This window comes from Heterodontus francisci, chromosome 1, assembly GCF_036365525.1.
Source record: "Heterodontus francisci isolate sHetFra1 chromosome 1, sHetFra1.hap1, whole genome shotgun sequence".
Taxonomy (NCBI): Eukaryota; Metazoa; Chordata; class Chondrichthyes; order Heterodontiformes; family Heterodontidae; genus Heterodontus; species Heterodontus francisci.
Genome location: NC_090371.1, coordinates 20,653,826 through 20,666,543, shown reverse-complemented (window position 1 = coordinate 20,666,543; position 12,718 = coordinate 20,653,826). Strand labels below are relative to the sequence as shown.

At 43.3% G+C, this 12,718-nt stretch overlaps 1 protein-coding gene across 1 annotated transcript in view; it reads right to left on the bottom strand.

The window, feature by feature from the left end:
- Positions 1–396: 396 nt before the first annotated feature.
- The window catches only part of LOC137368213 (BCL2/adenovirus E1B 19 kDa protein-interacting protein 3-like), a 70,882-nt gene continuing 58,560 nt past the window's right edge, over positions 397–12,718 (bottom strand). The window contains exon 6 of the mRNA XM_068028708.1: positions 397–8,278. Coding sequence (XP_067884809.1) covers positions 8,230–8,278 — 49 coding nt within the window. The 3' untranslated portion in view covers positions 397–8,229. The remainder of the gene's footprint in view (positions 8,279–12,718) is intronic.

The window sequence follows — 12,718 nt, the reverse complement described above, 5'->3', positions numbered from 1 at the left end:
TGTGACTTGGAGAGGATGGTGCTCCCAGATGCCTACTGCCCTTGTCCTTCTGTTACCACAGATGGATTGCATTAGGACAATTGCTTCAGCATCCTTGGGATGCTGGGAATAAAATCAGCCAGAGTTCCCACTCCTAACTGCTATTCAGTTACCCATTGTGCTGAGTGAGCTTGCCATTAGACACCACTGCAGGTCCCCCAATGCTGACACTATCCAATCTTGGACAGGAAGTGGAGCATGAGCGGTAACTTCGGGAGAGATGTGGAGAAAAGCAAAAAAAAAGCATTCTGTCAATGGATTAAATGGGTAAACAGGGAGTGCTTCAACAGCGAAACAATAGTCAGCTCAAGAGGAATTCAATGGCGAAATAAAATAAACAAAAGAAGGACTTCATTGCTTAGCTTTAATTACTTTTTACACATGGGGGCAAGAAGCTGAAGCATATTTACATTTTAATTGTAAAACTTAATTCCAGTCATTAACAACAATTAAAGCGGGACCTCTGTTTTACACCATAATGAGGAGGGCCTCAGCCAGTGAAGATTCTGCTAGGTAATCAGATTGGCTAACTATTGGAGTACAGATAATGAAGATCCCACTGTGCTGCTCAAACATCTTTGTTCCATGAACAACCTTTGGATTTTGCCCAGTCCACATTAATGTGCATGTAGAAAAACTGCTTTGCGGTTCCATTCTTAAATTGAGGAATGTTTTTGAGACTGGAGGGCTGTTTCCACTGGCGTTCCACAGAGCCCAGTACTAGGCCCCCTGCTTTTTGTGCTATATATTAATGATTTGGACATAAATGTAGGGGGCATAATCAAGAAGTTTGCAGAGGACAAAAAAATTGGCCGTGTGGTTGATAGTGAGGAGGACAGCTGCAGACTGCAGGAAGATATCAATGGACTGGTCAGGTGGGCAGAAAAGTAGCAAATGGAATTCAACCCACAGAAGTGTGAGTTGATGCATTTGGAGAGGTCAAACAAGGCAAATCAATACACAATTAATGGGAGAATACTGAGAGGTGTAGAGGAAGTGAAGGATCTTGGAGTGAATGTCCACAGATCCCTGAAGGTAGCAGGACAGGTCGAAAAGGTGGTTAAGAAGGCATATGGAATACTTTCCTTTATTAGCCGAGGTATATAACTGCAGGGCGGTTATGCTGGAACTATATAAATCATTAGTTGGGCCACAAGTTGAGTACTGTGTGCAGTTCTGGTCAACTCATTACAGAAAGGATGTAATTGCACTGGAGATGGTACAGAGGAGATTTACAAGGATGTTGCCGGGACTGGAAAAATGCAGCTATGAGGAAAGATTGGATAGGCTGGGGTTGTTCTCCTTGGAACAGACGAAGCAGAGGGGAGATCTGATTGAAATGTACAAAATTGTGAGGGGCCTGGATAGAGTGGATTGGAAGGGCCTATTTACCTTAGCAGAGAAGTCACTGACTAGGGAGTATAGATTTAAAGTAGGTAGAAAGATTAGAGGGGAGATGAAGAAAATCTTTTTCACCCAGACGGTGGTGGGCATCTGGAATTCACTGCCTGAAAGGGTAGTAGAGGTAGAAACCCTCAACTCATTTAAAAGGTGTCTGGATTTGCACCTTAAATGCTGTAACCTGCAGGGCTGCGAACCAAATGCTGGAAGGTGGGATTAGGCTGGTAGTCTTGTTTTTCAACTGGCACAGACACAATGGGCCATTTGGCCTCTTTCTGTGTAGTAAACTTTCTATGATTAGATGGCTCCAGTTTTTTTAGAGACATGAGGGAAACGTTCACACTTCAGATGCAATGGAGAGGCTGGGTATAAGACTGATCTCTGGCTATCAGAGAGCTGCATTATTTGGTAATGACCGACTGGAGAAACCTGGACCTTGCAATTTTCAAAGGCAGAAACTACGAAGCAATGACACAGACAAGCAACATCACAAAAAGGCAGATTTAGAACCTGGTTTCAAACTGAAAAATGGAAGTAGAACAAATGATGCAGGGCCAAACTAGTAAAAAGCTAATTTAAGACTGATTTAAGAAAATGCCGCATACAAAGAGTGAACAGTGCACAGACTAGACTCCTGGATTCTGTAGTGGAGGTGGAAATTTAAAAACACAGTTGGGATAATCTTAGGGTAAATCTGAATAAGTGAACTAAAATGGAATAAATAGCCTTCCCCATCTATAATTATCTGGTAATCTTGTGAACGCTCACTGGGATGGGCATTGATAGCTTCGTGGCCAGTCAGACGCCAAGTCCATTTATTATATTATAATAATGATATAATTATACTTTATCAGCGAATGAAAATGAGTGTTGAGCCTTCTGCTCAATGGCTATTATCATTATTCAGTACAGTTGTAGGGCATTGAGTCATACAGACACGGAAATCCTAGGTTTGCTAACTGCTTCATGTTGGGTTTGGCAATCTTTGTCAGGGCAGTGGAGCACTACCATTCCCTCGAGCTCCCTCCGAAGCCAGCAGATAATACTACACAGCCATCAGCAATTGACACAGAGTGAAAATTGTTAAAACAGGGATTAAATAACTTTTCAGCTGTGGCTCAGTTAAGTGGCACACTTTTGCTCCTAAGTCAGAGGTTGTGGGTTCAAGCCCCTTGCCAGAGAGACGAGCATAAAATCTAAGCTGAGATGTTAAACGGAGCCCCTAACTTCTTAGATGAAGGTAAAAGATTCGATGGCGCTATTTTGAACAGCAGTGAGTTCTCCCTGGTGTTCTGGTCACTAATCATCCCTTAAACAAAATCACTGGAAAGCAGATTATCTAGTCATTATCTCATTGTTGTTTGTGGGACCTTGGTGTGTGTGAATTGACTGCCATGTTTCCTAAATTACTGCAATAACTACCCTTCAAAAGAACCTGCAGATTGCTTTGAGATGTCCCAAGGTCGTGAAAGGTGCTAAATAAATGCAAGTATTCCTGTTATGTCAGCACACAGTTTGTGCCTCAGCTAAGCATTGCCATTAGAGCAGTGGACAGGACATTAGATCCTCTGCTGTGAAGGGATGGTGGACTGTAGGTCACTGAGTGGATCAGATTAAATGGGTCAAATGATTTTCCTGAGGCAGGAGTTTTAGGACAGAACTCAGATTGGTGACACCTCCAACACCTCAAATTCAGTTGTGATAGCACCTTCTGAGCGAGCCAAGAGTCACTTCAGCCCTGAATCAAACACAATGGGGGTAATATTATCTTAAACAAAAACAAGAAATGCTGGATTCACTCAGCAGGTCTGGCAGCATCTGTGGAAAGAGAAGCAGAGTTAACGTTTCGGGTCAGTGACCCTTCTTCGGAACTGACAAATATTAGAAAAGTCACAGATTATGAACAAGTGAGGTGGGGGTTGGGCAAGAGATAACAAAGGAGAAGGTGCAGATTGGACCAGGCCACATAGCTGACCAAAACGTCACGGAGCAAAGGCAAACAATATGTTAATGGTGTGTTGAAAGACAAAGCATTAGTACAGATTAGGTGTGAATATACTGAATATTGAACATCAGCAAGTGCAAACACAGATGCTGCCAGACCTGCTGAGTGAATCCAGCATTTCTTGTTTTTGTTTCAGATTTCCAGCATCCGCAGTATTTTGCTTTTATAATATTATCTTAACCTGTCCAGCCGCCTGTGTTACTGCACCTCTGCATGAAGCAGTGCCTTAAGCAGAGCGGGGAAAGGAAGCAAACGATCCCATCCAGTTTTAAATGGAACAACACAACGCCACAGATTGCACAGCTGTCTCAGAGTTACCAAACTCGACAGCCCAGGATTTGTCTTCATGGGCTGCAGAGATTTGTATCGTGAAGGGTTGTGAGTCGTAAGGGTGAATTCACGGTCCATCTGATTTCGGATTTATCCAAAGAGTCAACCGTGCTTAAAAACAAGGCACTAAAAAACATCCGATCCCTTTCCGAAACCCTAGGCCGTGAAGTTGAAACAGGATAAACCAGGACTGAGTCACCTAAGTGCAGGAGGCTGAATTACTTGTGGCACGCACTCGACCCTTGGTCAGTGGGTTGGGCAATCAATCCCTGTTTCGTGTCAAATGGATCCCAAATGGTGGATCGAATTGTTTGTAAATAGTTCCTTCTCTGCATAGCTACTTCCTTCATGGTTACTCTGCAACTTTTCACTGGAGCATAAACCCACCAAGTCTGAAGTAGCACAGGTTCAAGCTCACTGTGGTGATCTTGCCCTTTTGTGGTGCATATCAGGCATTGCCTAGAACCTTACTGTACAAAAGGAGACCATTCAGCCCATCGAGCCCATGCCGACTCTTTGAAAGAGCTATCCAATTAGTCCCACTCCCCTGCTCTTTCCCTATAGCCCTGCATTTTTTTTTCCTTTTCAAGTATTTCTCCAATTCCCTTTTGAAAGTTACTGTTGAATCTGCTTCCACCATCCTTTCAGACAGTGCATTCCAGATCACTGTGTAAAAACGTTTCTTCTCATCAGCTCTCTAGTTCTTTCGTCAGTTATCATTAATTTGTAAAATAAACATATAATGCTGGAAATACTCAGGCAGGTCAAACGTCCTCCCAGTGAAAACAGTTTCTCCCTTTTTATTCGATCAAAAGCCCCTCATAATTTTGAACAAATTCATTAAATCTTCCTTTAACCTTCTCTTCACTAAGGAGAACAATCTCAGCTTCTCTATTTGCTCTACATAACTAGCACCCCTCATCCCTTGTATTATTCTAGTAAATCTTCTCTGCACCCTCTCCAAAGCCTTGGCGTCCTTCCTAAAGTGTGGTGCCCAGAATTGGACGCAATTTGGGTGCAAACCGCTCACAATTTTTTAGTGAAACGCGGGCTGGACCTGCAAAATTACCCAGTGTAATTTTGATATTTTGCCGAACAGTGAATTAGCACGAGAGCACCACTTGATCAGGAAAAAAAGACTTGCAGTTATATTAAGCACCTTCTACAGCCTCGAGACTGGTTTGAGACTATTGTATGTCATCTACAGGGTCACAGCCTGGCAATGGGCACCATGTACTGTATAATGTCTGCTGGGGAAATCCTTGATTACATCCCCACTGTCCTCTGGGAGGAGATCATGTACGAAGGGTACATCTGCACAGCCATGCTCGATATGATTAGTTCTTCAGGTCTATCTCTGACCTACGCTCATGTCTAGCCTCACAGACAACCCTATGCTGCCTGCTTTGTCTGACCCTGTAACTTTCCAGTTTTGAATCAGTGGAACTCATTGATGAGTTATTAATGGGACAATAGGTTACATTTCTTCCCCCTAGTTTCGCCTCAGCTTCCCAACTTTCCTTGGTGTACAGATTCTCTATTCCTAAAAATAAATGCAGGAACTTCCCGGGATTTTGGAAATACCCTAAAGGTGCTCACCAACTTGTGCCAAGTTAAAAACTGTATGGGAAAACAAGAAGATGGGGACAGGGACAGGATTCATGGCCTGAGTTCTGATTTCTTTGCTTCTGATGTCAGTTCATGGAAATCTGCAAAAGCTTTAATCACTGTCACATCATAATAAAATCTCCAAATCAGAAGATGCAGGTCAGACTGGAAAGCCCGGCTTCCATGTTGATAGCAAGGATTTTGATGACCTGCTTCAGATATTGTGAAAGTTCTAGAAAGTTCACTCAAAAACCTAAATATGGGCAAGTGGTAAATCTAACCAGGCATCCTTCCAGTAAAATTTCACACCAAAGATTCATGCTAGGAAATACCTCGGATCTTCTCCTAATTGGCCAATATAAATTCCCCGGAAACCCGGTTTATATGTTAATCCCAAATATCCACTGATCTTTTGCTAAAGTTGGAACACAAAGGGGTAAGAAGTGAAGCTTCAACTGTACAGAACCTTGGTCAGACCCCATCTGGAGCATTGCATTCAGACCTGGGCACTACAGGAACCACAGACTGGCCTTGGGCAGAGCGCAGCATATATTCACCAGAATGAAACTGGGGCTTAAATGGTTAACTCATGAGAACAGGTTGCATAAGCTTGCCTTATTTCTCTTGGGTTTAGAAGGTTCAGGGGTGATCGAATCGGGGTGTTTAAAACGATAAAAGGATTCAACAGAGTAGTTAGAGAGAAATGATTTCTACTGCATGGTGAGAGAACCCCGAACAATGGGGCTCAATCTTTAACGAGGCCATTTAGCAGTGAAATCAGGAAACACCTCCTCATTGAAAGGATTAGTGAGAATCTGGAGCTCTCCACCCTAAAAAGGCTGCAGATGCTGGAGGTCAATCGAAGCTTTCAAGGCTGAAGTCAATAGCTTTTTGCTTGGTTAGAGTATTAAGGGATAGAGATCAGAGGTGGATATATGGAGTTATGGTACATTGTCCCAACAAATGGCAGAAGAGGCTCGAGGGGCTAAATGGCTTCCTCCTGTCCCTATGTTCTGGTTCCAATTCGAAGAACCTGAGTGGGAACACCTAGTGTCCATTTTTAGCAGCACTATTTCATTATTTCCTTCAGATGCATCACCCTTCATTTTTCCCAATTTGAGAATCCCAAAGGCTGGATGCATATTGACTGATATTGTGATATAGTCAGAATTATGACAAGCCTTTGAGCATACAGTGTACGAAATTGTTATGTAAGGCCTGAAGGTGCCAGAATCCTTCAGGTAAGCCTAGTTTCCATGGCAGTTTATTAATGAATGTTTAAATGGGGCTAGAGGCATGGGTCATTCAGTCCATCGAGCACACTGCACCATTTTTGATGCCCTGGCAGCTCTATCTATCTGTTTAGGTGCAATTCTCTGTCTTTTCAATACAAGTGTGCTACAAGGGGACAGCAGAATCATAGAAAGTTGACGGCACAGAAAGAGGCCACTTGGCCCATAGTGCATAGTGATAATGCTACTGGACTAGTAACCCAGAGGCCTGGGTGAATACTCTGGTAATATGAGTTCAAATCCCATCACAGCACCTGAGGGAATTTAAATTTAGTTAATAAATCTGGAATTAAAATGTTAGTCTCAGTAATAATTGGTGTAAAAAACACATCTAGTTCGCTAATGCCCTTTTAGGGGAGGAGATCTGCTGGCTGAGCCTGCATATGACTCCAGAGCCACAGCAATGGGGCTGACTCAGAGACCTTTGAAATGGCCTCTCAGTTCAAAGGCAATTAGGGAGGGGCAAAAAAATTCTTGTGGGCGATACTCGCATCCCAAGCACAAACTTTTTTAAAAATTCAACAAAAGGCCAGAGCAGAGCCTCGTGAACCTGGAGTGTGAGGCTGAGCGAGGGATATTGTGCTAAAGGACCTAATTCTCTGGGAATGCGGCTTGTCTGAGTTTGCCTTCCTTTGCGTTAATCCCCAATTGAGTACATATCTCCCTTCTGAGCAGCTCGACTGACTGTAGCTGGGATCGATTTTCAACTTGCTGCCCAGGTGTAATAGCATTGTTGAGGGTTGGCCACTGGTGGTACAAACCATCCAATTTACGGCCAAACCTTAATGTTAGTTGTACACTGGAAAATCTAACCCCTCTGTGAATTGCCTCCTAGACCAGTGCTCTCCCCACCCCTCACTATTCTTTGTGTGAAGATGTTTTCTTCCAGGTTTCACTTTTAACTAGCTCTGCTTGAATTCAATGATGATTTTCCCTTGTTCTGCTTGCATTTTTAAAAAATATATAATTATTCACCAATTTCCTAGCCATAACCATGACAGCACAATGATTTCGTAATGAGTCAGCGACATTCTGGAATCATGATCTGTAGAGAAATTGAAGCCAGTTCCTGGCCAGACAAGGCATATAAAACCATTGTCGGGATTAAAGTGGGGATGCCAACTAATATTTTCAGTCCTCAGATAATATTTGTCTGGATTTGGGAAAATGTGTGTCGTAGGGCCTGGATGTGCACACACACACGTACACGCACGTGCCAAGCGATGTGTGGTCCACAGGCCCCTGGAAGTTCTGAGCGCGTGGTACATGCTGAAATGATTGGGTTCGCCTACGAGGAGATGGAGCAAGAGCATCAGAATGGCACAGTAGCATGAAGCGAACTACACGTGCTGTCAAAGATATTACGGGGGAAGGGCAACTAAAAGGATAAACTCGACGGGTATGGAAAGAGGGAGCAAGATAACTGTAAAAACATTTCAAGTCTCTGTAACTTTATCGGGCTTCTGAGATGTCCAGCTACTTGAGTGACGAGTGAAGGAATTGGTGTCAACCTCCGCAGTTCGTCACATTCGAGCAGTTCTTCCTGTTGAATATTTACAAGGTACTTGCGGATGATGCAGCCAGCCGTTTGCCAATGTATATTCTAAAGTGGAAAATACAGAAATACAAATCAGAAACAAACAGTGTAAGACGAGGCGGGAGGCACGGGGGTGGGAGGAGGGGCAAAGGGATGGAGGATCAGAGACTCGTGGTTTATGAGAGATAAATCACGACAAGACTCAACTGGTAAATTCACCACTGAGTGAATTCAATGCTGAATGAGCTGCTCTTATTAAAGAAAGAACCTGTATTTATGTAGCACCTTTCACAACCTCAGGATGTCCCAAAATCCTTTACAGCCAATGGAGTACTTTTTGAAGTTGTTGCCATGCAGGACACCAAGAATGACCAGGTTTAGTGATACAAACATATGAATTAAGAGGAGTAGGCCACTCGGCCCTTCAAGCCTGCTCCACCATTCAATAAGTTTATGGCTGAACTGATTACTCCACATTTCCACCTACCCCCGATAACCTTCCACCCCCTTGCTTATCAAGAATCTATCTATCTCTGCCTTAGAAATATTCAAAGACTGCTTCCACTGCCTTTTGAGGAAGAGAATTCCAAAGATTCTCGACCCTCAGAGAAAAAGTTTCACCTCATCTCTGTCTTAAATAGGCAACTCCTTATTTTTAAACTGTGATCCCCAGTTCTAGGTTTTCCCACAAGCGGAAACATCTTTTCCACATCGACCCTGTCAAGATCTCTCAGGATCTTATATGTTTCAATCAAGTCACCTCTTACTCTTCTAAATTCCAGCAGATACAAGTCTAGCCTGTCAGAGAATACAGCAGAATATAGATAGATTGGAGAGCTGGGCAGAGAAATGGCAGATGGAGTTCAATCCGGGCAAATGCGAGGTGATGCATTTTGGAAGATCCAATTCAAGAGTGAGATTAGATTAGATTAGAGATACAGCACTGAAACAGGCCCTTCGGCCCACCGAGTCTGTGCCGAACATCAACCACCCATTTATACTAATCCTACACTAATCCCATCTTCCTACCAAACATCCCCACCTGTCTCTACATTTCCCTACCACCTACCTATACTAGTGACAATTTATAATGGCCAATTTACCTATCAATCTGCAAGTCTTTTGGCTTGTGGGAGGAAACCGGAGCACCCGGAGAAAACCCACGCAGACACAGGGAGAACTTGCAAACTCCACACAGGCAGTACCCGGAATCGAACCCGGGTCCCTGGAGCTGTGAGGCTGCGGTGCTAACCACTGCGCCACTGTGCCGCCCCTTGTGAGCTATTCAATAAATGGAAAAGTCCTGGGGAAAATTGATGTACAGAGAGATTTGGGTGTTCAGGTCCATTGTTCCCTGAAGGTGGCAACGCAGGTCAATAGGGTGGTCAAGAAGGCATACGGCATACTTTCCTTCATCGGACGGGGTATTGAGTACAAGGGTTGGCAGGTCATGTTACAGTTGTATAAGACTTTGGTTCGGCCACAATTGGAATACTGCGTGCAGTTCTGGTCGCCACATTACCAAAATGATGTAGATGCTTTGGAGAGGGTGCAGAGGAGGTTCACCAGGATGTTGCCTGGTATGGAGGGCGCTAGCTATGAAGAGAGGTTGAGTAGATTAGGATTATTTTCATTAGAAAGACGGAGGTTGAGGGGGGACCTGATTGAGGTGTACAAAATCATGAGAGGTATAGACAGGGTGGATAGCAAGAAGCTTTTTCCCCCAGAGTGGGGGATTCAATTACTAGGGGTCACGAGTTCAAAGTGAAAGGGGAAAAGTTTAGGGGGGATATGCGTGGAAAGTTCTTTACGCAGAGGATGGTGGGTGCCTGGAACGCGTTGCCAGCGGAGGTGGTAGATGCGGGCACGATAGCGTCTTTTAAGATGTATCTAGACAGATACATGAATGGGCAGGAAGCAAAGAGATACAGACCCTTAGAAAATAGGCGACAGGTTTAGATAGAGGATCTGGATCGGTGCAGGCTTGGAGGGCCAAAGGGCCTGTTCCTGTGCTGTAATTTTCTTTGTTCTTTGTAGCCTGTCCAATCCTTACTCATAAGATAGCCCTCCCATTCCAGGTATTAGTCTAGTAAACCTTCTCTGTACTGCCTCCAATGCACTTATATCCTTGATATTGGTTCAAGGATGACTATTGGGCAGGTCAGCTGTCAGAGTTCCCCAGCTCTTCTTCAAAATAGCGCAGTGGGATTTTTTTTTCCCCCTGAGAGGACAGATGGGGCCTCGGTTTAACATCCCATCTAACAGTGCAGCACTCCCTCAGTACTGCACTGGAGTGTCAGGCTAGATTATGAGCTGAAGTCTTTGAAGTGAGATCGCTATCTAATTAGTCCCGTTCACCTCTCCTTTCCCCATAGTCCTGCAAAATTTTCAAGTCCAAAATGCTTTATAATCAATTAAGTACTTTTGCTGTGTTGCCTCTGCTGTAATATAGGAAACGCGGCAGCTAATTTGTGCCCAGTAAGGCCCCACAGGCAGTGATGAAATAAATGATCAGATCAGAGCAGCTTAGCTCACCATACCACTCATCATCAGCACATATCATCTTACTACAAAACTCAATGGGTAAATTCAACATTGAGTGTATTCAGTGCTGAATTAGCTGGTCTCCTTAAAGTAAAGAAAGAATTGGATAAGCTGAGTGGCCTTCTTGTTTGTATCATTTTATGTTTCTATATTCAACCTCTATCAATGCCTTAGAACAGAACTAGTGTTGGACTTTTCTCATTATTGTAAAAGAGTGGAAGATTAATCAAAAAGAGATCAAACTGGAGAGGAGAGACTGACAGATATGGGGAGGGAGGGAGACGGGGAGGGAGGGAGACGGGGAGGAGGAAGGCACAAGGGAAGAGAAGTTGGACTAAACAGTCAAAGAAACGGAAGGGAAACCAAACTGGAGAGAGAGGTTGATATACTTAAAAGAGCTAACCAATCATGAAGTGACTCTTTTTTTTATTTGTTCATGGGATGTGGGCATTGCTGGCAAAGTCAGCATTTATTGCCCATCCCTAATTTACCTTCTTAAAGACAAATAGGGATGGGCAATAAATGCTGAACTTATCAGCGACACCCACATTCTGTGACTGAATTAAAAAAGTCATCGCATGACACTAAATTATGTGTAGATGATACAACACCTCAATGTAAGACAAGGAATGAGGAAGCGTTCAGATACATCAGCAAAAGTAATAAATGCTTTACTTATATAACAACCTATCATGTCCTCAGGACCTCCCAAAGCACGTTAAAACCAAGGGACTACTTTTTGAAGCAGAGGCTAATTTGCCAGCTAATTTTTGCAAGTCCCCACAAACAACAGCTGTATTGATAACTGGTCAATCGGTTGCAGGAGGAGTATTAGATGGAATTCCAAAAGATCAGTACCGTGCGGATTTTAGCATTCACCTGAGCATGCAGACAGGGGCCACGGCATCTGACAGAATTCATTTATAATTGTTGTAACTTGTACGTCGAATAATTCATAAGAAGTTTTATGATAAAGAGAATCCCATCCCTTTCGATGGATGGAAACCCAATTCCTGTCCTCCTCAAGCTTTTCCTCAACATGTTCTCTCTCCAAAAACATATCCAAATCTCTGAAACCCAATTGTACCATCTGCCTTGATATCGCCCCCTGGTATTCTATCACACAACTTTATTATCCACTTAGTGAAAGTGTTCATCTTATTCTTAATTTACTTCTGACTTGAGTCAACTGCCACAGTGAACAATTTATCCATGGCATTTTTATCAACTCTCCTTCATAATCTTGGAAGTTCCCATCAAGACACCTCAAAGTCTCTATTCCAAAGAAAACATCCCATGAAATCAGATCAATGAGGTGTGTTCTGCATCATGCATGTATCAAACAGAAGAGAAACCACAGGATACAGATTAATAAGACCATTTAAAAAAAAAAGCAAGCCAAGCACTGGGCCTTCTTTATAGAGGGACTGCACTAAAATGAAAGGAAGTTCTGTTAAACGTCTACAGAACAAAGAACAAAGAACAGTGCAGCACAGGAACAGGCCAGTGCTGAACCTTGGATAGACCACACTTATGTACTCTGAACAGTTCTGGTCTCCATATTATTAAAAGGATATAGAGGTAGGGGAGAAGGTACAAAAAAAGATTTACAATGATGATACCAGTAATGAGAGGTTACAACTATCAGGGAAGACTGAACAGGTTGGGGGCTATTCTTTCTAGGAAAGAGAAGGCTGAGGAGTCACCTGATCAGAGTGCTGATAGGGTTAGATGAAGAGGGATGGGAGAAGGCTCATGTGGATCATAAATACCAGCAGAGACCAGTTGGACCGAATGGCCCATTTCTATGCTATAGAATGGATGTAACACCATGTAACAGATAGTTGAGAATATAAATTGTGGGTTCAAATTCAGGTGGCCACATAATTAAATCATTGAAGGGAAGCACTCTGGTGAACCTTTGCGAAAGTATCATGGCAACGTGTGTGCAAGACAATCTCT